At 41.0% G+C, this 26,127-nt stretch overlaps 1 protein-coding gene across 1 annotated transcript in view; it reads right to left on the reverse strand.

Moving 5' to 3' along the window:
* The window catches only part of IL31RA (interleukin 31 receptor A), a 64,872-nt gene extending 40,063 nt beyond the window's left edge, over positions 1 to 24,809 (reverse strand). The window contains 4 exon segments of the mRNA XM_054252248.2: positions 3,575 to 3,756; positions 7,056 to 7,173; positions 17,929 to 18,019; positions 24,717 to 24,809. Coding sequence (XP_054108223.2) covers positions 3,575 to 3,756; positions 7,056 to 7,173; positions 17,929 to 18,019; positions 24,717 to 24,722 — 397 coding nt within the window. The 5' untranslated portion in view covers positions 24,723 to 24,809.
* Positions 24,810 to 26,127: the final 1,318 nt, after the last annotated feature.

A 26,127-nucleotide genomic window follows, 5' to 3' on the forward strand; every position in this document is an offset into this window, starting at 1 on the left:
TGAACTCAGACCTAGAACAAGCAAATCTGATAGACATTTACAGAACTCTCCACCCCAAATCCACAGAATATACATTCTTCTCAGCACCACATCACATCTACTCTAAAATTGACCACATAATTGGAAGTAAATCACTCCTCAGCAAATGCAAAACAACTGAAATCATAACAAACAGTCTCTCAGACCACAGTGCAATCAAGTTAGAACTCAGAATTCAGAAACTAACTCAGAACCGCACAGCTTCATGGAAAACTGAACAACTGGCTCTTGAATGTTGACTGGATAAACAATGAAATGAAGGCAGAAATAAAGATGTTCTTTGAAATCAATAAGAACGAAGACACAACATACCAGGATATCTGGGACACATTTAAAGCAGTCTCTAGAGGAAAATACATAGCAATAAGTGCCCACATGAGAAGAGTGGAGAGATCCAAAATCGACACCCTAATGTCAAAATTGAAAGAGCTGGAGGAACAAGATAAAAAAAACTCAAAACGTAGCAGAAGACAAGAAATAACTAAGATCAGAGCTGAACTGAAGGAGATAGAGACACGAAAAACCCTTCAAAAAAATCAATAAATCCAAGAGCTGGTTTTTAGAAAAGATCAAGAAAATAGACAGACTACTAGCCAGACTTATAAAAAAGAAAAGAGAGAATAACCAAATAGATGCAATAAAAAATGATAAAGGGGAAATCACCACAGATTCCACAGAAATTCAAACCATCATCAGAGAATATTACAAACAACTATGCACATAAACTAGTAAACCTGGAAGAAATGGATAAATTCCTGGACACTTGTGTCCTCCCAAGCCTAAACCTGAAGAAGTCAAAACCATGAATAGACCAATAACAAAATCTGAAGTTGAGGCAGCAATTAAGAGCCTACCACCCAGAAAAAAAACCCCAGCTCCAGATGGGTTCACAGCCGAATTCTACCAGACACACAAAGAGGAGCTTGTACCATTCCTTCTGAAACTATTCCAAATAATCCAAAAAGAGGGATTTCTTCCCAAATCATTTTATGAGACCAACATCATCCTGATACCAAAACCCGGCAGAGACTCAACAAGAAAAGAAAACTTCAGGCCAATATCCATGATGAACATAGATGCAAAAAACTTCAATAAAATACTGGCCAGCTGATTGCAACAGCACATCAAAAAGCTTATCCACCATGATCAAGTAGGATTCATCCTGGGGATGCAAGGCTGGTTCAACATATGCAAGTCTATAAACATAATTCACCACATAAACAGAACCAAAAACAAAAACCACATGATTATCTCAATTGATGCAGAGAAGGCCTTTGATAAAATTCAAGAGCCCTTTATGCTAAAAACCCTCAATAAACTCAGTATTGCTGGAACATATCACAAAATAATAAAAGCTATATACGACAAACCAACAGCCAATATCATACTGAATGGGCGAAAACTGGAAGCATTCCCTCTGAAATCTGGCACTAGACAAGGATGCCCTCTGTCACCACTCCTATTCAATATAGTACTGGAAGTTCTAGCCAGAGCAATCAGGCAAGAAAAAGAAATAAAGGGTATTCAAATAGGAAAGGAGGAAGCCAAAGTGTCTCTATTTGCAAACGACATGATAGTATATCTAGAAGACCTCATCGTCTCAGCCCAAAAACTCCTGAAACTGATAAGCAACTTCAGCAAAGTCTCAGGATATAAAATCAATGTGCAAAAATCACAAGCATTCCTATACACCAATAACTGACTTAAAGAGAGCCAAATCAAGAATGAACTGCCATTCACAATTGCTACAAAGAGAAAAAATACCTAGGAATACAACTAACAAGGAACGTAAGGGACCTCTTCAAGGAGAACTACAAACCACTGCTCAATGAAATAAGAGAGGACACAAACAGATGGAGAAACATTCCATGTTCATGGTTAGGAAGAATCGATATTGTGAAAATGGCCATACTGCCCAAAGTAATTTACAGACTCAACGCTATCCCCATCAAGCTACCATTGACTTTCTTCACAGAACTGGAAAAAACCCCCTTGAACTTCATATGGAACCAAAAGAGAGCCCACATAGCCAAGTCAATTCTAAGCAAAAAGAACACAGCAGGAGGCATCACACTCCCGGACTTCAAACTATACTACAAGGCTACAGTAATCAAAACAGCATGGTACTGGTACCAGAACACAGATATAGACCAATGGAACAGAAGAGAGGCATCGGAGACAACACAACATATCTACAACCTTTGATAAACCTGACAAAAACAAGCAATGGGGAAAAGGATTCCCTGTTTAACAAATGGTGTTGGGAAAACTGGCTAGCCATGTGCAGAAAACAGAAACTGGACCTCTTCCTGACACCTTACACTAAAATTAACTCCAGATGGATTAAAGACTTAAACATAAGACCTGGCACCATAAAAACCCTAGAAGAAAATCTAGGCAAAACCATTCTGGATATAGGAGTAGGCAAGGACTTCATGACCAAAACACAAAAAGCATTGGCAGCAAAACCCAACGTAGACAAATGGGACCTAATCAAACTGCACAGCTTCTGCACGGCAAAAGAAATAGTCATTAGAGTGAATTGGCAACTAACAGAGTGGGAAAACATTTTTGGTGTTTACCCATCTGACAAAGGACTGATATCCAGAATTTACAAAGAACTAAAACAGATTTACAAGAAAAAAACAAGCCCATTCAAAAATGGGCAAAGGATATGAACAGACACTTTACAAAAGAAGACATACATGAGTCCAACAAATATATGAAAAAATGTTCATCATCACTGGTCATCAGAGACATGCAAGTGAAAACTACATTGAGATGCCATCTCATGCCAGTTAGAATGGCAATCATTAAAAATCTGAAGACAACAGATACTGGAGAGGATGTGGAGAAATAGGAACACTTTTACACTGCTGGTGGGAGTGTAAATTAGTTCAACCATTGTGGGAGACAGTGTGGCGATTCCTCAAGGCCTTAGAAATAGAAATTCCATTTGACCCATCAATCCCATTCCTGGGTATATATCCAAAGGACTATAAATCGTTCTACTATAAGGACACATGCACACTAATATTTATTGCAGCACTGTTTACAACAGCAAATACCTGGAACCAACCCAAACGCCCATTGATGATAGACTGGACTGGGAAAATGTGGCACATATACACCGTGGAATATTATGCAGCAATCAAAAACTATGAGTTTGTGTCCTTTGTAGGGACATGGATGATTCTGGAGAACATCATTCTCAGCAAACTGACACAAGAACAGAAAATGAAATACCACATATTCTCTCTCATAGGCGGGTGATGAACAATGAGAACACATGGACATAGGGAGGGGAGCACTACACACTGGGGTCTATTGGGGGCAATAGGGGAGGGACAGTGAGAGGGGGAGCTGGGGAGGGATAGCATGGGGAGAAATGCCAAATGTGGGTGAAGGGGAGGAAGACAGCAAATCACACTGCTATGTGTGTACCTATGCAACTATCTTGCATGTTCTGCACATGCACCCCAAAACCTAAAATGCAGGAAAAAAAGAGTATATAAGAATATCAAATAACACTTACCTATGCCCTCTAAATGCCAATATGTCATATCAGATGTAATTACACCATCTGCATTTTGAGCTTCCACCTCAATGGTACAATTATCTGGGTTCGTTATTCTTGGAAGGAAAAAAGAGCACGAAGCACGATTTTCACTTGCAGAACTATTGGTTGTACAATTATCATGCTTTCTTCCATAAGAGCTTTGAAGGAAAAAGTGATTCAACATGAATTTAGTACAATGGTTTGGAAACATAGCCATACTTAATGTATTAAGCAGTATTTGTTAGTTTTACTCTGGGTTTCTCTTGAGAATTGCATAGTCCAGGATACTTGGTTATCCTCTTTCCAAATTCCTTTTTCATCTCCAAGGAAAGGTAAAGGTTACCTGTTTTCAACCAGTTGAGATGCTTCAGGAGCCATAAAAACCTCTTTAGATCCCTGTAAGCCATGAAAAGCTACAGCAGCAATGCATGTCCTATTGGCAAGAAATCATGAGTAGGCCCCAGAAAACTCCAGATTCTAGCCTTAAAAATTTATTCTTTTACAAATGTATATAAAAAATTTATTCATATATATGAATTTTTATTTGTTAAATAAATTATGGCAGATACATAAATTGAATTTAAAATGATGGTTTTTAATAGACTGTATTTATTGGTATGGAAAGATGCACCTACTGCTGGTGAACAAAAGTAGGATGCATATCATATATGGAATGATCACAGTTACATAAACATATAGATATTTACATAACTATTTTTGGAGATATCTAGAGAGATCAAAATGTTCAAGCTGTCACCTTTGGCGGTGTGGGTTCTGGGTAACTTTTTACATTCTTTATAATTTTTCAGGTTGAATTTTTGAACATTGGTATATACTGTTTTCAGAAAATTCTTTAAAACAAATGATAGACAATATCAAGTTGTAACTTAACAAAAACAAACACACATATTAGTAAAAATTGTTGGGTGGTTCCAGTTCTGGTTCACATGGTTCTGGGGACTGTGGAGGAGATAAAGCAGACTGAGAACAGAAAAGAAGGCCCACCTTGCAAAGTACCAGGGTTTGCTGGTGTGTGGGAAGGAATTGGAGCTTAGACACATAGAATCATGGCATTTTGAAACTAGAAAGGGCCTCAAGAGTGGTTGATGGTTATTTTACAGCATAAAAATGGCCTCCAGGGCAGCGTGTCTTGGTCATAAGCACAGGTTCTAGAATCAGACCAGGTTTGAATCTTGGCTTTGCACCTATTAACTGTGTGACTTGGGCAAGTTCTTTAACCTGTCTGCCTTAGTTTTTTCATTCGTAAAACAAGGACAGTAATATATCGATAGCATAGAGTTGTAAGGATGAAATAAGCTAGTACGCATAAGGCACTTTTAGAATGTCCAGCACAGAGACAATAAATGTGAGCTGTTATTATTACTATTATTGTAGTTGAATATTTCTGCATTTATTCATGCTGTGACCTTTGAGAAACAGCCTTTCTCTCGTTTTCCACGCCTCTAGACATCCTTTGAGCCTCAGTTTAAAAATCACTACCTCCATGACGGCATCCCCAAATCCTCCTTTTTCCCCCCCAGGGAAAATTCTTTCCTACTGTTTCTGGACAGCAGAAGGTTTTTGGTTTATTCCATGATCCACTGTAAAGGGCTTCCAGGTTGGCCATCCATGAGGAAACCCTTCCACTTTGCTTGGAAGAGATACTCTGGTGATAAACTCACAAAAATGCAAGAAACTTAGGAGTTCTGGATGGCCTGAGGCCATCAAGGGGAGCTGGGTATAGGCCTGGTGGAACACCCAGGGGTTTTCTATTTCTCTAAAGCCAACTGGTGACAATAATGACAACCCAAAGGGAAACATGGAGGAAAGGGGGAAATGTCTCTATAAAACAGAAAAATAGGAGTAAACCAGGTACCCAGATTCTCATTCTACTAGTAATTGATATTCAACACTAGGACTAGAACTGACAAATCTGGAAGAAAAGTCATTTGGATTATGAGCTATTGCATCTTTATCATTCTTATTTTCTAAAACGGGGATGAGCAAATGACAGCCTGAGGTCAAATATAGCCCATCTCTTGTTCTTGCACAGCCTGCAGGCTTAAAACTATTTACATGTTGTTAATGGTTGAAAAATAAATAAAACAAAGAAAAATAGTTTAGGACATGTGAAAATTATTTGAAACTCACATTTCAGTGTCCATGGATGAAGTTTTATTGGAAAGCAGCCACACCCATTGGTTTACATATTGCCTATGGCTGGGTGAATGCTGTAACAGCAGTGTTGAAAAGTTTTGACAGGGACCAATCTCCTTCTAAATATTATTATATTTACCATCTGGCCCTTTACAGGAAAAGTTTGCTGATTCCTGTTTTAAAGCATCTCTCCGACATAGGTCCTTGTAACTATATCAGTGCTGCAGAGAATACTGCTTGTTTTTTTCATTTATTCCACTGTAAAACATAAAGTGAACTTCCCTTGCAACATGAGATTTTGCTTAAAAACAAAGAATTTAGAATCACAGACTGTTTTGAAATGAAAAGGCTAAAAAGATAATCTTACAATGCTTCCCAACATGGGCCCCCTTATTCATTTTTCACAGGAAGGAAGTAATGAGCTATGCTCAAAATTTTTGTTAAAAAAGGATGGGCACAGTGGCTCGCGTCTGTAATCCCAGCACTTTGGGAGGCTGAGGTGGGTGGATCATTAGAAATCAGGAGTTCGAGACCAGCCTGGCCAACATGGTGAAACCCTGTCTCTACTAAAAATATAAAAGTTGGCCAGACATAATGGTGTGCACATGTAATTCCAACTACCTGGAAGGCTGAGACAGGAGAATATCTTGAACCTGGGAGGTGGAAGTTGCAGTGAGCTGAGATTACACCACTGCACTCCAGCCTGGGCAAGAGTGAGATTGTCTAAAAAAAAAAAATTAACCTGCAAATATTCACTTAAAACATCTAGCTTTTGATTAGAATTATAACTAAAAACTATAAAATGTTCATTCTACAGAATTGGAATAAAGAGGGATGGTTAAGATAGTGAAAAAAAATGGGGAATCATTGTCCTGTGGAATACTGTTTGACAGAGGTCACATAGCAAGTTAGTGGCAGACCATGGTCAATCACCTCTTAGTTCTGGCTTTACAACCCTGTATACTATATCCGGATCCGGAAAGAATGAACAGCGTTATAACACATTCTGGAAAGAGGCAGGGTATAGCTGGGTGTAGTAAATAAACAGATTTTTCCACTGTGCTTATAACTGGTGACTGATCTCAGCCAATGGGGAATCCAGGAGGAGGTCACCATTGGCTTTGCCTCCTCCCTTCCCTCTGCAGCTGCAGATCCACAAGCCACTGGATGCACACAGTGGTCACCCAGAAGCTGTCATCGAGGAAACTTTTTACTTCATATGCGATGTGAATCATGAATGAATCAGGAGCCTCTGCCTCCCCCATGGCCCCAATGGTAAAACACAAGCTTCTGTACTTACTAAGTTCTCCTAACTGTGTACTGGGTATAAGTGGTTTCCTCTCCTGGACTCCAAGTGCAAGTTAAATTTTTCCTATAGTAGTAGACACAAGAAATGTTCTCAGGCTTAGCAGGCAGAGCTAAAGAAAAAACAAAAAAAAACACACACAAACACAAAAATTTCAGTACACAATAAATATTGCCCACATTGAACATTTTAATGGAAAATAAGCTGATCAAAAGCTAGATTTTTTTGGTTACTTGCTAGGTGTAATGGGTTCTCCCAGTCAGGTTTGATGGTAAGAATCTAACTTCATTTCTTTAATTATTCCCTTTGAAGAGCTAGATTTCTACTTTTTTTTTTTTGGAGATGGAGTCTCGCTTTGCCACCCAGGCTGGAGTGCAGTGGTGCAATCTCGGTTCACTGCAACCTCCGCCTCCTGGGTCCAAACGATTCTGCTGCTTCAGCCTCCTGGGTAGTAGGGACTACAGGCGCGTGCCACCATACCCGGCTAATTTTTTGTATTTTTAGTAGAGACGGGGTTTCACCATGTTAGCCAGGATGGTCTCAATCTCCTGACCTCATGATCTGCCCCCCTCGGCCTCCCAAAGTGCTAGGATTACAGGTGTCAGCCACCATGCCCGGCCTAGATTTCTACTTTTTAAGAAATCATTTTTTACAATCTTACTTAAAAGTAACATTTGAGAAGCAAGCATTTTAAAAACACCAAGTAAATATAAAGTATTTGTGATATACTCAGTAAAGCATCAAATGGTAGCATCATTCTGGATAATCCACAGGTAACAGATGACGAGAGCATAAGCAAGAGATACAACCATGCCACGCTTCAACCATGTGTATCAACAGTTTTCTTTTCCAGAAGATCATACAATGGAAAAATTTATGAAATAGCTTCAACTGTATCTTCATATCTTATAAATCTTGCTCCTGATAGCTTCCCACCCCATAGCATCCGCACTTCCATAGGGAAACCAGACACTACCCTCTAGAACAGGGACCTAGACCTTTAAGGGGTCTATGCGTAGAATTCAGGGGTCTGTGAACTTAAATGGGGAAAATTTACATCTTTTCCACTAATCTACTGGTGAAATTTAGAATTTCCTTCCATCATAAATGCAATCAACAAACTACAGTAATAGTGTCATAGCCTGTGACTTTGTCACCATTATAAGTCACAAATATTTTCATATCATATTTTGATTGCTGCAGATACCTTAAAATACTTACATGGTTTAGCTGTGTTCCCACACAAATCTCAACTTGAATTGTATCTTCCAGAATTACCACGTGTTATGGGAGGGAGCCAGGGAAAGGTAACTGAAGCATGGGGGCCGATTTTTCCTGTGCTATTCTCCTGATAGTGAATAAGTCTCACGAGATCTGATGGGTTTATCAAGGCTTTGCACTTTTACTTCTTTCTCATTTTCTCTTGCTGTTGCCATGTAAGAAGTGCCTTTTACCTGCCACCATGGTTCTGAGGCCTCCCTAGCCATGTGGAACTATAAGTCCAATTAAACCTATTTTTCTTCCCAGTCCTGGGTATATCTTTATCAGCAGCATGAAAATAGACTAATACAAATATGAAAAATATTATCACTATTTCTGAATTAAAATAATTATTAGTAGTAGACTTAAGGCAATTATTAAGTCTTCTTATTTAATGTGTTAATAAAGAAGACCACATATTACCAGATCACAAATTTGTTTCTTTAATATTTTGATGATTTCATTTCAGTATATTTTGGTTCCTTTATAATTCTATTTATTTTATGTATTTACAAACATTGTTTTGAGAATTAGCCCATGGCTTCACTAGATGACCAAGGGGTTGATCATAAACACACACACACACACACACACACACACACACACACCCCTAAAAACTAAGAGCAGTTTTAGACTAAGGGCCATGTTCAGCTCTGAGGCTTATACTTGCTTCTTTGTTGAGCCTTTGGCAAGGCCACAGTCTTAAGAAGCAGGCAGTTTTGAGAGAGGAGGGCAACTTCCTAAATTACCTTTACATATCAAAGGAAGCTCTAGTGCTTCCTAGGAAGAAAGTCTCTAGCAGACAAAAAGTAGGAAAAAGTTGATCATTTTTAACAAGTAAGTATAAGGGCAGGGATGGGAGGGAATGAAAGGAAGGTAGAGCAAAGAATTCTGATGTCAGTGTTCTTGATAGAGCGGTATAAACATGTGGATGGGTCTCATGCACCAAGGTCATCTGGCTGGTAGCCTATTTCACCAGGTACAGCAAGCCTGGGGAGGTTGCCAGGCTGTAATCTAGCAGGGTTCCTCAACCGCTGGGCAAGGTATGGGTCCATGGCTTGTTAGGAACTGGGCCACATAGCATGAGGTGAGCAGCAGGTGAGCAAGCTTTACGGCCTGAGCTCTGCTGCCTCAGAACAGCAGCACCATTAGATTCTCATAGGAGCTGAATCCTACTGTGAATTGCACATGGCAGAGTTTGCTTGCTCCTTATGAGAAACTAACTAATGCCTGATAATCTGAGGTATAACAGTTTCATCCCAAAACCATCCCCCGACTCTAAACCCAACCCCCTGTCCATGGAAAAGTTGTCTTCCATGAAACCAACCAGTCCCTGGTGCCAAAAAGGGTGGGGACCACTAGTCTAGGGGAAGCCTCATGTTCCACTAAGCACCAACTCTGTGGTGGCATGGAAGTCCTAACAATGTGCTGGCAGAAGGTGGCCTGTTGCAGCTCTTCAGGCGAGCTCCATGCAGGTGAATGTAGCACACAGGGGTCCAGAACTTTCCCTGTGCCCTCAAAGAGTGGGGTGAGGATACAGCCATGAGACTGAAGCAGGCCTGGGATTAAGATGAAGCAGCTTCCATACACAGAGGAACTTCAGAACTACCAGCAAACAAATGGAGCATAAGCTTCAGGAGGAGGCATTGGTATGGTGGCCCAAAGCACGGGCAAAGCCAGCTGTTCCATGGCAGATGGCAGAGGGGGGTCAGACCACACCAGACAGTTCAGGGGAGATAGAGAACAACAGGGGGACTTGCTCCCATGGATCCAGAGGCCCTTACCAAGACTGCAGTCATGTAAACCTTGCGCATATATTTAGACACCATCTTAAAGAGAAGCAGAGGGAGGAACCCCCAAGAGACTGAGTTAGCCAAAGACACCTACCAGAAGCAATGACACAATGTTAACAAATTTAAGTGCTACCCATACCCTCCTCTTCTTCACCCTTGCTTAACTGTCCAGTGGTGGGGGACTTTTGAAATTGATTTGTTTGATCATAGAAAATAGGAACGTTCTATTTCTCTGCACATATGAATAATATTATATATGTTTCCACTCTGTCAGAGGTATTACCCTATAACAAGAAGGTGGCGTAAAGCGGTTCCAGAAAGGATGGCATTCGTTGTTTTAAGTTTGGAATTTTAAAAGGGCTGTACATGTGTGTGTTTGTATATACATTCATGTATTTGGTCTATGAACTGAGCTTTGTCTATATGGGTAAAGGAGCCACTGAGAATGACAAATGAGGGTGAGGCAGAGCTAGGTGGCTTCCTGTTGTGACATTTCTAGCTCTCTCTAGAGAAGCTGCCTTCCTCCTAGTCCTGCACATGAACCTGGCTCTCATAGCACCCATCCAACAAGCAGTTCAAAGGCTTTCTATCTTTGCTACTTGCACACTGAAAACCATGACAAAGGCAGTGATTTCCAGACCAAAGTTAACTGGATCTGAATCAAATAATACTGCACGTTACATAGAGATTGAACACTACACCATTAGCATTCCTCAAAGAGCCCACACAGCTTGGAATCCTCTCTGGGGATGTTTGTGGTAAGCAAGCAAATGTTAAGAAACCCCATGCCTCCCAACTGTCAGGAGGAATGTGCAAAGTCCTCCAAGGGGTAAACCACGGGTTAGTGTACAACACCCAGGTGGAATAACTCACACACTGGCCCACTCAGTCTGTCTCCGTGGCTCACAGATAAGGGCAGTGCATGTAAGGTGCATGTGTATGTGTGTGTGTGTATGGGATGTGTGTGTAGTGTGCGGTGTGCATGTAATGTGTATAATATGTATGTGATGTGTGTGTGGTATGGGTAGTATGTGCATAGTATATGTGTGAATGGTATGTGTGTGTGATATGTATGTACCGTGTATGTGGTATGTGTATGTAGCATGTGCAGGATATGTGCAGTATATGTGTGGTATATGTGCAGTGTGTATGATGTTTTTTCAAAAATTTTAAATTAATTAATTAATTTATTTTGAGACAGAGTCTCGCTCTGTCACCAGGCATCAGGCTGGAGTGCAGTGGTGCAATCTTGGCTCACTGCAAACTCTGCCTCCCAGGTTCAAGCAATTCTCCTGCCTCAGCCTCCTTAGTAACTGGGACTACAGGTGCGCAGCACCACACTCAGCTAATTTTTTGTATTTTTTAGTAGAGATGGGGTTTCACCATGTTGTCCTGGATGGTCTTGATCTCTTGACCTCGTGATCCGCCCACCTCAGCTTCCCAAAGTGCTGGGATTACAGATGTGATAAAATTTTTAAATTTATTTATTTTCGAGATGGAGTCTCCCAGGGTAGAGTGCAGTGGTGTGATCTCGGCTTACTGCAACCTCCGCCTTCTGGGTTCAAGCGATTTCCCTGCTTCAGCTCCTCAAGTAGCTGAGACTACAGGCACCCACCACCATGCTGGGCTGATTTTTGTATTTTTAGTAGAGACAGGGTTTCACCATATTGGCCAGGCTGGTCTTGAACTCCTGACCTTGTTATCTCCTCGCCTCAGCCTCTGAAAGTGCTGGGATTACAGGCATGAGCCACTATGCCCAGCCTGTGATGTATTTATAATGCATGTATAGTGTGTGTCTGCTGGAGTGTGTGTTGGTGTGTTTGTGTGGTATGTGTTACATGTGTGGTGTGTGTGGTATGTGTGACATGATTATAGTGTGTATGTGTGTAGTGCGGTGTGTGTGGTATGTTTATGGTGTGGGCGTGGTGTGTGTGATGTATACGTGCAGTATGTATGGTTGTATGGAGTGTGTGTGTCTGTGTGTATATATGTGGGTCTATCCTTAGTCTCTGGCCAAGTTTCTTAAAAATATGCACACAGGGGTAGCCTGCTCCATCCCCATTTCGCTCATACTCGTCACACTAACTGGCAGGAGGATTCCAAAGTTGATTCCTGTCCAGAGAACAAGGAAACAAGAAGCTCGTCCCTGTTCCCCAGAATAGTCTTAGTCTTTTTTTAAAATTTTACTTTAGGTGCATACTATATCTGGCATTTCTCCCCATGTTATCCCTCTTCATGCTCCCCACCCTCCCCACCTCCTGCTGTCTCTTCCGGAGCCCCCCCAACTGTCCCCAGTGTGTGATGCTCCTCTCCCTGAGTCCAGGTGTTCTCATTGCTCAACACCCACCTAAGAGTGAGAACATGTGGTATTTGGTTTTTTGTTCTTGTATCAGTTTGCTGAGAATGATGGTTTCCAGATTAATTCAAGTCCCTATAAAGGATAAGAACGCATCATTTTTTATGGCTGCATAGTATTCCATGGTGTATATGTGCCACATATTCTTTGTCCAGTCTATCATTGATGGGCATTTGGGTTGGTTCCAGGTCTTTGCTATTGTAAACAATGCTGCAATGAATATATGTGTGCATGTGTCTTTATAGTAGAACGATTTATAGTTCTTTGGATATATACCCACTAATGGGATTGCTGGGTCAAATGAAATTTCTATTTCTAGATCCTTGAGAAATTGCCACACTGTCTTCCACAATGGTTGAACTACTTTACACTCCCACCAAAAGTGTAGAATTGTTCCTATTTCTCCACATCCTCTTCAGCATCTGTTGTCTCCAGATTTTTTAATAATCATCATTTTAACTGGTGTGAGATGGTATCTCAATGTGGTTTTGATTTGCATTTCTCTAATGACCAGTGATTATGAGCATTTTTTATATGTTTGTTGGCCTCATATATGTCTTCTTTTGAAAAGTGTCTGTTCATATCCTTTGCCAACTTTTGAATGGGCTTATTTGTTTTTTTCTTGTGTATCTGTTTGAGTCCTTTATAGATTCTGGATATTAGCCCTTTGTCAGATGGGTAGATTGCAAAAATTTTTTCCCATTCTGTTGGTTGCCAGTTCGCTCTAATGGTGGTTTCTTTTGCTGTACAGAAGCTATGGAGTTTCATTAGATCCCATTTGTCTATCTTGGCTTTTGTTGCCATTGCTTTTGGTGTTTTAGTCATGAAGTCCTTGCCTATGCCTATGTACTGGATGGTTTTGCCTATGTTTTATTCTAGTGTTTTTATGGTGTTAGGTTTTATGCTTAAATCTTTAATCCATCTGGAGTTAATTTTAGTAGAGGGTGACAGGAAGGAGTCCAGCTTCTGCTTTCTGCACATTGCTAGCCAGTTTTTCCAACACTATTTATTAAACATGGAGTCTCTCCCTATTGCTTGTTTTTGTCAGGTTTGTTGAAGATCAGATGGTTGTAGACATGTGGCGTTGCCTCTGAGGTCTCTGTTCTGTTTCATTGGTCTATGTCTCTGTTTTCATACAGTTCAATGCTGTTTCGATTACTGTAGCCTTGTAGGATAGTTTGAAGTCTGGCAGTGTTATACTATTCTCATTACGGCCTCCTGAAGTAGTATTTTATTTTATTTCTTTTTCATTCTTGCTCTCCCTTGTGTTGGCTGAATCCAAAGCCAGCCACTAAGATATCAGTGTGAAACAGATCCTCATGGATCTAAATACACCCTGGTCAAACCTAAGTGAATCCTGCTCTTTCCTGTTCTTCCTTAAATATCTCTCCTTAGCTTCTTCAAAAGCTTTGGTTATCATACATCAGAAGCCATAAGTGAAAAAGAGAGTCAAATATCTGTTTTTCAGAACCATTAAGTGTCACCGGGTGTCAATCATTTTTGGAGCCACCATCTGAAGAGTAAGTGGTTCCAAAAATGATTTTCCACTCAACTGAGGCTGTTTTTATGAGACTACATTTGGTTTTTCCCTTACTGGTTGGCACATGGTGAGAGAGAGCAGTAGTCTTACAAAGGCTCTCTTGATATGGGTGCTACAGAAGAGATTTGTGGTAGATAAAATGAATGCTCACCAATATTTCCAGTGCTCATCAATAGGGTGGCCATGGGATTTGCCTTGGCCTTTGCCATGTGAGAGGAAATGTTCATGTGCTGGTGCGTGACTCTCTTCTCTCTCCTCCTCCTGCCACTGCACACCTTGAACACACATGCTGACATGGTGTGTCTGAGGACGGTGGAACCCCACCAGCCTGGGTCCCTACTTACCTGTGATGGACATGTAGTTTGCTGTTTTAAATACTAATATTTTAGGCTTATTTATTATTACAGCATAAACAACTTTCCCTGACTAGTATCAATATAACCTGCTCTGAAAATCCAGCAATCTCACACTTGGAGGAAGAATTTAACAGTAGTTTTCCCTGGTTTTGTGTCCTCATGACCTTTTAATTCTGCGTATGAGGATTTCAGATTCATCTGATCACAGATCAGGGAGTTGAGGGGAACTGCAATAAAATTGAACCAAATCAACAATCACTTCTACTTTCATGCTTTTCTTTTCCATTTCCAGTGTCAGTTACCTGGAGTGATTCCACATATCTGAATGACCTTGGCTCTGTGTACTAGAACTGCCTTGGCTGGTTGAGCCTACACATCTGTTGTCCTCCCTTCCTCCTTGTTGGCAACCAGTGTACCAATTTAATTCTTATTCAACTCTCCAACAGAAGATTGTCACAAACATGGGTAAAATCATGATCGAGCAATGGAGAACACTTCACCTCTGTTGTGTTTTCCCCAAAAACACAGAAATACTTGTCAGTACTCCTCAAGACTACCAAGTTCATGAATACTAAGGAAAAACTAAGAACCTGTCACAGACCAGCAGAGACCTGGGAGACATGACAATTCAATGCAATATGGTCTCTAAATTGGATCCCGGAATAGAAAAAAAAAGTCATTCATGGAAAAAACTAGCAAAGTCCAAATAAAATATGGAATTCATTCAATGGTAATGTGCCAACATCAGTTTCTTAGTTTTGGCAAATGTATTATAGTATTATAAGATATTAACAATGAAGAAACTGGATGAGGGTAGAAAGGAACTCTCCATGTTATTTTCACAATTTTTCTATAAATCTAAAATTATTCAAAATAGAATTTTTTTAAATAAAAACACAAACAACTGAAGGTTAGGTTTGCTGGTCACTCCCCTCTATCTCTCCCTACACCCTGAAAATACAAACCACAGAAATATTCCCCTATTTCTAGAAATAAGGGAAAAAACATTCATGACTTTCCTCTAAGGAAAATTGGGAAATTGTTCTAATCAGAGAATTTCTCATATGCAAGAGGAACATTTTGCAAAATTATAAAGATGTTCCCCATCTCCCCTCTTCCCTCTATGTTCATGTCACTTTGGTGCTGTTGCAGAGTCAGTGTTTTGAAAAATATCTTGATATAGAAGAAGAGCAAGGCTGAGCAGGACCAAGCGGAAGGTATTCTAGATGGGAAGAATGGTGGACATTGGAACCAGTGTTGTAGGAGCTGGCATATATACAGCATAAGAAGAGTGGAAACAGAGATAGAAGACAGAAAAAGACAAATTGAGAATAAGGATGACTTCATAGGAGCCACAGTATCTGTAATTAGAAGTTTAGATTGGATGACTGTGAGCATGTGCTGACGAGAGGAAGAGCAACAGTCCTGCCCACCTGTAGCATCTATTGTCTGTCACAGCAGGCCCCTACCTTTCTGGCACCAGGGAGCAGTTTTATGGAAGTTAATTTTTCCATGGACCTGGGGGACAGATGGTTTCGGGATGAAACTTCCACCTCAGATCATCAGGCATTAGATTCTCATAGGGAGCATGCAAGCTATTAATAGATCCCTCACATGCACAGTTCACAATAGGATTCATAGTCTGATGAGAATCTAATGCTGCTCCTGAGCTGACGGAGCTCAGATAGTAACTTTGGCTCTCCTGCAACTCATCTCCTGCTGGGTGGCCCAGTTCCCAACAGGCCACAAACCTGTACCAGTCCGCAGCCTGGGGGTTGGAGACCCCTGGTCTATCGAGCACCTGAGTGCCACAGGTGTAATCCCAGGGGGCTAAAGCAGGCCATGCCAGGTCAGAAGTCCGAAGGCATTCTCATTATCTCTGGGTCATGACTGTTCTCTTGGTGACCCCAAATACTACATGTTATGGGCTAAATTATGTCTTTCCAAAATTCATATAATGAAGCCCTAATCCCAGTACCTCAAAATGTGACTCTTTGGAGACAGGCTCTTAAAGAGGTAAGTAAGTTAAAATGAGACCATTATGTTGGGCCCTAATCCAATTTCACTGGCATCCTTAGAAGAAGGAGATGTGCCGGCACAGAGGGACAACCATGTAAAGAGGCAGCAAGAGGATGGCCACCTACAAATTAGCCCTGCTGCCACCTTGACAATGGACTTCCAGCCTCCAGAACTGTGAGAAAATATATTTCTGTTGCTTAAGCCACCCAGGCTGAGGCGTTTTGTTATGGAAGCCCAAGCACACAAATACACTGCATGATACCTTCTCCATCTTCTTACTACCAGACCAGTGCCTCTACTCTGAATGTTTTTTAAAACATAAGATGTAATCACACTAATCGATCTTATATCCACAAGCTATTGTATGGATATTAGGCCTGTAGTCTTGAGTTGGAACACTATAGAAATATATTGTTTCATTATTTCCCTTTATATCCTTGGAATTTATGGTGAATAGTATAAAAACTGCTTATTTTTATATTTATGTATGTGTATTATATGAAGCCATAACAACAACACAAAAACTATAGAGATAAGCACTTATTACAGTAGTTCCCTCTTATCTGTGGTTTCACTCTCTATGGTTTCAGTTACCAGTGATCAATGCCATCTGAAAATGGGTGAGTGCATACAATGAGATATCGAGAGAGAGAGAGAGAGAGCATATTCACATAACTTTTTTTTGAGACAGGGTCTTACTCTGGCTGAGGCTGGAGTGCAATGGCATGATCTCAGCTCACTGCAACCTCCACCTCCTGGATTCAAGTGATCTTCCCATCTCAGCCTCCCAAGTAGCTGGGATTACAAGCATGCACCACCACACTCGGTTAATTTTTATATTTTTAGTAGAGATGGGGTTGCACCATGTTGGCCAGGCTGCTCTCAAACTCTTGACCTCAAATAATCTGCCCAACTCGGCCTTCTAAAGTGCTGGGATTACAGGTGTAAACCACTGTGCCCAGCCTCAATTAACTTTTGTTATAGTCAATTGTTATAATGGTTCTACTTTATTGTTAGTTGTTGTTTTAATCTCTTCATGCCTAAACATGCCTAAGCTTCATCATCGGTATGATTGTGAAGGAAAAAGTACAGCATATACAGGGTTCGGTACTATCCACACTTTCAGGCATCCACTGGGGGTGTTGGAACATATTCCCCGACAGATAAGGAAAAAGTATAGCATATACAGGGTTCGGTACTATCCACACTTTCAGGCATCCACTGGGGGTGTTGGAACATATTCCCCCACAGATAAGGGAAGACTACTATATTATAAAACAGTGGATCTCAGCATTTTAGGGGTCATGTCTCCCTTTGAAAATATGATAAGCCACTTACCACATTTGCACATGCATGAGTATATGTGAAATTGCATGCATGTGCACACACACATACACACACACACACACATTCAGGGTGTTCACAAGTCCCCTTTCCTATCTGTGGATGTCTATAATCCAGGTGTCCCTTTAAAGTTAACAATGGTTGTCCAAAGAAGGCAAGAATAATGACATGATCTGTAAAAGGGCCCAGGCCAACATACCTGCCAGGCTGAATTTGCAGAGTAAAGGGAACAGCCACAGTGCCCAGGTCCACATCATCCCCAGGTTAACACGCGAAGTCTGGGGAGAGAGCTGAAAGTGACATCAGTCAAGAAGTGTTTTGCTTCATACCTCTTTTCAAAAGAGGTATTTCCATTGGCAAATAGATCTGGGGATTTGGGAGGGAAGGATTCTATTTTATTTTATTTTGTTGACTATCATCACCTAAATCCTTCACAATTACTCCATCAATCCCAGTCAGAATTTTAAAGTTTTGCAATTACAATACGCTTTCCTTTCGTCCATAGTCCACTCCACCATGTCTTATGAAAAGTACACTAACTTCCAAGGATATGCTCCAGAAGAATAATGCACTGTGAGTCTCTGCAGCTCTGAGGCCATCTTCTGGACTCTGCCTCCAGCCAAATGGAACAATCCACAGTTTCCCCAAGTACCATGCTATGTCACATCTTCATGCTCTGTGCATACCCACAGTTCTCCCTTCCCCTTATTTCTAACAAATTAATCATCTTTCCAGACTCATCTCAAGGCTCTCCTTCCCTAAGACACCCTCTCTGAACTCCCACACAGAGTTGACCAGTTGGTCCCTCCTTTGTGCCCCATGTCTCACTGTATCATGTGTTCTGCAGCATCTGTCACAAGAATGGTGGTCAGCAGTTTACCTGACAGCTTCCCTACATACAGGGACCTTCTCCAGAGTGGAGCCTCTCTTCTTCCTCTCTGAAGCCTTGGTATCTAAGGCAGTGCCTGGTCTTGGGAGATAATACTATGTGTGGCATTTACTTGTTTATTGAACAAAAAGGCTGCTGGCTCTTGGTCTCATTTGAGATGAGATGAGATGGTGAGATAGTCTAAGAATAAAGCAAATGGAAAACCAGAAACGCATTTGAGGAAAAATAAATGATGTTACATTGTCATCTGCCAGATCATTACAGAAAGAAAAAGAAAAGCGTTCTTTATAAATTACTTTAGAAAAATGTGCATCCAGCATTTCTGGAGAAAATTAGAGGGATAACATTTTATCATATATAAACCAGCTAAAATCCTTAAATTGGAAATGCCTAAGATAATAAAGCAGAGTGAGAACTTGGATCCACACTAATAAAAACACTGGGATGAAATAATACAAGACTGGTCGTAGCAGCGAGTGCCAGTACCACTCAGTAGCAGTAGTTTTCCTCTCAAGAGATAGCCATTTTCATTTAAATGCATATAGAACTCAAAGGAAAACATTTTTATTTTCCAATGAAGAAAAAATGTGTCTTTAGAAATAATTACAACACCAAGAATATTCTTATCTGTGTCTAATTATTCAGAATGTTGTTTTAATTTTCTCCATCTGTTAGGCAGAAGACATGCCTTTAATCTTAGCTCACATTATTTACAAGTCCTAAAAGCACATGAAAAAGGAACACTATAAAAGCTAAGAGACTATCAAAGCCAAAATGCTGGCATTCTTTTTTTTTTTTTCTTCTTTTTCTTTGAGACAGAGTCTTGTTCTGTAGCCAGGCGCCAGGCTAGAATGTAGTGACACGATCTTGGCTCACTGCAACCTCTGCCTCCTGGGTTCAAGCAATTCTGCCTCAGCCTCCCATGTAGCTGGGACTACAGGTACGTGCCACCACGCCCAGCTAATTTTTGTATTTTTAGTAGAGACGAGGTTTCAACATGTTGGCCAGGATGGGCTCGACCTCTTGACCTTGTGATCCACCTGCCTTGGCCTCCCAAAGTGCTAGGATTACAGGCATGAGCCACCACGCCCGGCTGATGCTGGCATTCTTAATAAGTGAATCAATGAATAATTATGGACGCTAAAATGAAAACTGTTATTCTGCCAAGTGGTTTTGCATTTAAAATCCTATCAATATTAAATGTCTAATAAAATATTAAAATACTTTTAAGTTAAGTAATTATTGCTTGACTCCCTTACAATAAAGAGATTGCCTGAGTTCTGGTCCTGACCCTCTCGCAAACAAACTGGTGACCTCAGGCATTCTTCTATGCGTGCAGCACTGTCCCAGTCATGTGTTAGGTGCTTGGAGTCAAAGAAAAGCACATCTCTGACTTTAAAGAGCTCATATTCTAGTTCAGTGATTTTTAACAAGGGGAAGGGGGGAAAGATGGAGAAGGTGGAGGGAGTATTTTGGAAACTACCAATTTCAGAGTGAGCCACTGTTACTGAAGACTCTCAGGTCATATTTCTGCAGTAGGTTTGAACAGAAATATGCAGTGATGCCACTTATGTAACTAGTGGTGTCCTATGTTTAAAGATGTAGGCCAGGGGTGGTGGCACTAGTCCACTTGCAGAGACAGAAGCCTGAACAGTAGTCTCCTATATCACATAGTAAGTGCTGTAGTTACAGTAGTGCAATGACCACAAAGAGTATCTAAGAAAAGAAATGAGCTAATGAGTGTGGGAAGTCAACAAGCCATATCTCTCATTCTAATGCTTGCTTATCCTCCAGAGCCTTTCCCACTTTTTCCTCTCACACTAGAGAACCACCACAAAAAGGACTGCTTGCTGGTAAAAAATGTGAACAAAGCCTGGGCGCAGTGGCTCACGCCTGTAATCTCAGAACTTTGGGAGGCTGAGGTGGGCAGATCACTCGAGGTCAGGAGTTCAAGACCAGCCTGAGCAACATGGTAAAATCCCATCTTTACAAAATACACAAAAAAATTAGCCAGGCATGGTGGAATGTGCCTGTCGTCTCAGCCGTTTGGAAGGCTAAGATGGGAGGATGGCTTGAGCCTGGGAGATGGAGGCTGCAGTGAACTGTGATCCCATCACTGCACTCCAGCCTGGGCAACAAAGTGAGATCCTGTGTCAAAAAAAAAAAAAAGAAAAGAAAAAAAAATGCAAAAAAGGTGAGGTGCCTCCCAGGAGCTTAGAAATAAGTCCAGTTGAGAGTTCAAGGTGACCCTAGTTATCTGCAGTGGGTAGATGTGCAGTTGAAAAGCTTGAGTTCATTCAAGACTCCAGCCAAAGAAACCTGTGTGATCTCAGAGAGATAGATTTGGAAAACCTTCATTGTCATTTAGTTGCAGGAATCTACTCAACTAATTATATCCTAAACAAAAGACTTTGAGAACAGTAAGGAGAGGTCAACTTAGAAGGTAAAACAGTGATGGTTAACAAAGACAGAAGTTGGCAGTTTTTATCCGGTACTATCTATGAAAGGAAATTATGAAATTTCCTGTCACTGGAGTGATAGACTCTGACAGGGCAGCCGCAGACCTCACCATGAACCTGATGAAAGATACTTCAAAACCCAAAATCCCCCTTTCTGATTGCTCTGATTCTATCATGCCCTCTCTAATTTAACAGAAGGAGACCCTGAACCTTCCAGGCATTAGAAAGATTTCTCATTGGTTTCAATATATCAGTCTCTTGAAGCCTTAAGTGAGGTGAATCAGCCTCCCGAAATCTTGTCCATAAGAAATTCCCAAAGATTCTGCTGTGCTTTTCAGGAGAACCATCAGCCATTTCCTGCATCCTTGAGTCATCAGCCTTAACTTTGAAATGCAGCAGTTTTGAATAACTGGTCTTCAAAACAGGGTCACTTCCTAGAAACAGTCTCACGTTGGTGGGATCTCATTTGAGTCAGCATTTAGCAGAGCTCTAAAATATTCCAACAACACTACAAATACGCCATACCAAACTAGACTCTTAGAATATACAGTGATGCCACTTAAGTAACTAGTGGTGTCCTATGTTTAAAGATGTAGGACACGTGCAGTGGCTCACGTGTGCAATCCCAGTACTTTAGGAGGTCAAGGCAGGCAGATCACTTGAAGTCAGGAGTTTGAGACCAGCCTGGTCAGTATGGCAAAACCCCATCTCAACGAAAAATACAAAAATTAGCTGTGCGTGGTAGCCCAAGCTTGTAATCCCAGCTACTCAGGAGTGAGATCAAAGTTGTACCACTGCACTTCAACCTGAGTTACAGAGCAAGACTCCGTCTACAAACAAACGAACGAACAGCAACAATAACAATAAACCAACAACAAAAAAAATGTAAACCTAGTAGCAGCTACTGTTTGGAGTAGAATGAGTGCAAACAGGTCCAAGCACTTATTGCTGGCTATCAGCAGTGGCCGGGAACAGGGGGAGAAGAAGAAAGCAAGGGGAGCCGCTGCCTCTGCTGGGAGATGCTACACATTTCAGCAAGTTAAATTATCCCTGTTCCCTACATCCTGTCACACAGGACCAAAGCAAAGGAAATAGAGTGTGGCTGATCTACTCCCTCACAATCGCCCATCAAATGCACCTCACAGGCTGTTCCTTGGCCATTCAGCTCCCACTCAAGGCTGTGTCCTGGATGCTAAGCTTCATCTCATTTCACTTGTACAACAATGCATCACTACGTGACTGTCCCAGGGCTTGCCTTACTTTGGTTCATTTGTTCATACATTCACTCAACTATTATTTGTTGATTACCATTCTGTGCCAAACACTATCTTTCATGGTATAGAACTGGGTTTTTAAAGAATGGCAAACAAGGAGTTCAAGACTAGCCTAGGCAACATAGCAAGGCTCTATCTCTAAAAAAAATTTTTTTTTAAATCATCTGGGTGTCATGTTGCACACCTGTAGTCCTAGCTACTTGGGAGGTTGAGGTGAGATAATTGCTTAAGCCAGGAGTGTGAAGCTGCAGTGAGCTATGATCATATCACTGCACTCCAGCATGGGCAGCAGAGGGAGACTCTGTCTGAAATTAAAAAAAGAAAAAATGGCAATGAGAGGGAGTAACTTCTAGAGCCAGGACTATGGCTATAAGTTCAAGTACCTGTAGACTCATAACACAGTGAGGGAGAAAGCAAGCAATGCACTGCCCAGCCTCCCTAAAAGAAAGTAGTAGCCTCCCTTTTTAAAAAAAAAACTTTTTTTTGAGACAGAGTCTCATTCTTGTCACCCAGGCTGGAGTGCATTGGTGTGATCTCCGCTCACTGCAACCTGCGTCTCCAGAGTTCAAGTGATTCTCCTGTCCCACCTCCTGAGTAGTGAGAATTACAGGCGCCCGCAACCACACCCTCAGAATTCCTCACAGAGTGGCAGGACTTGCTTTATAGTTTTACTTTCACTGATGAAGTAGAAGGGTTGTCTGTTCTCAGTCTCTTTTAAATGTTTATTTGGAGCTTGCAGTAATAATAATAGTCACAATAATAATGGCCTTAGATTTACAAGCACTTTCTTTTTTCTGTTTTTTTTTTTTTTTTTGAGATGGAGTCTTGCTCTGTCCCCCAGTCTGGAGTGCAGTGGTGCGATCTCAGCTCACTGCAACCTCCAACTTCCAGGTTCAAGCGATTCTCCTGGCTCAGCCTCCTGAGTAGCTGGGATTATAGGCGTGCATCACCATGCCTGGCTAATTTTTGTATTTTTAGTAGACACAGGGTTTCACCATGTTGGTCAGGCTGGTCTCAAACTCCTGACCTTGTGATCTGCTGGTCTCGGCCTCCCAGTGTGCTGGGACTGCAGGCATGAACCACTGCACCTGACCACAAGCACTTTCATGTTTATTATCTCCTTACATTCTTGTCACCTTTCGGGTAAATGAGACAGATACTATTTATATTTGCATATTTTATATTTTTAATTGATTTATTTTTTTCTGGAGATGGAGTCTCGCTGTCTCTCCCAGGATAGAGTAGAATGGTGCCATCTCAGTTCACTGCAACCTCCTGCCTCAGCCTCTCAAGTAGCTGGGACTACAGGTGCCTGCCAACATGCGTGGGTAATTTTTAGTAGAGGCAGGGTTTCACCATGATGGCCAGGCTGGTCTCAAACTCCTGACCTCAGGTGATCCACCTGCCTTGGCCTCCCAAACTGTTGGGATTACAAGTGTGAGCCACAGCACCTGGCCTGCATATTTTATATTTTATTTCTACATTATGTTTTATGTTGAATCAAATGAAATTGCTATTTTTATGAAGTCAAAAACAGTTCAATAATGGCAATTTCAACCTAATAAAACAATAACATCCTTACTTTTTGAATGAGGATATTGATTATATATACATTGCCCAAGAGAAGATTATGTGCTGTCAGATGACTACATTCCGTTTCAAAGCCTATAAACCCATTTGGGTTGTGGGCTGCCTTCATTCAAAGAACATTCTGAGACAGCCAGCAGTGAGACTGGCCAAAGCACTGTCATGATGGACCAGTGAGAGCCTGCAAAGTGCTAACTACACTATACAAATTACATCCTGTACTTCTAAAAATCCCTGTAGGGGTTGTATTACTCATCTCTTGTTTACGGATATGGAAACTGAGGCCAAGAGATATATAAGTCATCCAAAAATAATAGTTTGTAAGCAGCGTAAATGAGATTCAAACTCATGACTGTCTTATTCTAAACCTGGACTCTTTCCACTAAAATCATGTGGAAGCTATTAGTGATTTACTCTCCCTCGGCGCTCCCTTGCCATGAAATACCAGTACGCACAAGGATTTTCTTCGGAATCCTCTAGTTCTAATTTTCTCTAGCTTAGAGTTTCCTGAAAGGTAAATCCATTATTTTCAGATATTTTCCCCAATCCTTCACCTCTAACACTCATGATTCGCCATTCTGATCTCAGCATTTTAAAACACTGCCTGCCAAAATACTGGATTCCTTTAACTATCAACAACCAGTTCAAGGATAAATTTATGTAATGGGTCTGACCCAAAATTGACCATAATGACCCATAATGAAGAAAACAAAAAGACTTTTAAAGAGTAGAAAAAGATGATTCAAACTATCACTTTTCTAAATGAGTTGGCACTCACCTTCATGTATCAGGGGATGTTCCACAGATGTTCTTCTGGCTCAAATAATTTGCATCAAAGGCAACTCGTCTCCCACAGACAAGACAGAACAGGAAGGATAATCTGGACCTTCATTTATTTATCTGCACTGAAATGTGGGAGTGTTTCCACTCTGACTGTCTGGGAGCTTTTCTTTTGCTTTTAAGCCCAGCCCAAGTCAGAGTGGTACTTACCCACTTGTGCTAGGAAATGGATTGCATTACTGTAACTAAAAACAAAAGCAAAAACAAAAACACTCAACTTTTCAGAGAAAGTGTCATCTGAAAGACCACAAACAACTAACAGTGACTGCTTTTTAAATTTTTCTCTTCAGGAAATCCTTACACATATGGCAATAGCTGAAACATTGAGAGTATCTTTAGCTTGAAATGAGAAATACACAATCTTTAGACAATGAAGGAGAAGAAGGAAAGAAAATAATGGTAGCTGACTCCAAAAAGAGGCTTTCAAATTCTGATTTATGTCTAAAGTAAAACACACTGAACTGAGAAACAGGAGCTCCAGCTTAGCCACTAATAATCATCACCATTGTTAATAATTTGTGGAGCTCTTACTGTGTGTCAGGCATAGTACTAAGAACTTCACATTAATTATCTCACTTAATCTTCACAACAATCCTGTAACATCCAGAGTATTTTTATTCCCACTTTACAGGCAAGGAAACTGAGGTCAAAACAATAAGAAACTTGTCCTACATGGGTGGTAGAGCCAAGACTTGAACTGAGGCAGCCGGACTTTTAGCTTCCTTTCAATCAGAGGGTTAAGTTAGATTGTTTCTAGGATCCCTTCTCATACCACAATTTTGCAACCTTTTGTAATGGACTAACAAAATTACAAAGAAATAAATAGACTAGGAAAGAAATTATGATGCAAAGGGAAAGACCTAAGCTTTAAAACAAGCTGTGCTTTCCAGACCCACGTTTTAATTTTAAACCCATTCACCTTCTTCCTTAGGCAATGTTCCACTAAGTAGGAGAAATAAGGGGGAGAAAGAGAGGTAGTCTTTTGCTTAGCAGATATAATTATGAGATATTTGAAATTCTGGCCAGGTGCCGGTGCTCACGCCTGTAATCCCAGCACGTTGGGAAGCTGAGGCAGGAGGATCACCTGAGGTCAGAAGTTTGAGACCAGCCTGGCCAACATGGCAAAAACCCTGTCTCTACTAAAAATAAAAAAGCAATGAGCCAGGCACGGTGGCAGGCACCTACAATGCCAACTCCTTGGGAGGCTGAGGCAGGAGGATCACATGAACCCAACAGACAGAGGTTGCAGTGAGCCGAAATCGTGCCATAGCACTCCAGCCTGGGTGACAGGAGTGAAATTCTATCTCAAAAAATAAATAAATAAAATAAAGTAAAATAAAATAATAATG

The sequence above is a fragment of the Callithrix jacchus genome, chromosome 2 (assembly GCF_049354715.1).
Source record: "Callithrix jacchus isolate 240 chromosome 2, calJac240_pri, whole genome shotgun sequence".
In the NCBI taxonomy this organism is placed as follows: domain Eukaryota; kingdom Metazoa; phylum Chordata; class Mammalia; order Primates; family Cebidae; genus Callithrix; species Callithrix jacchus.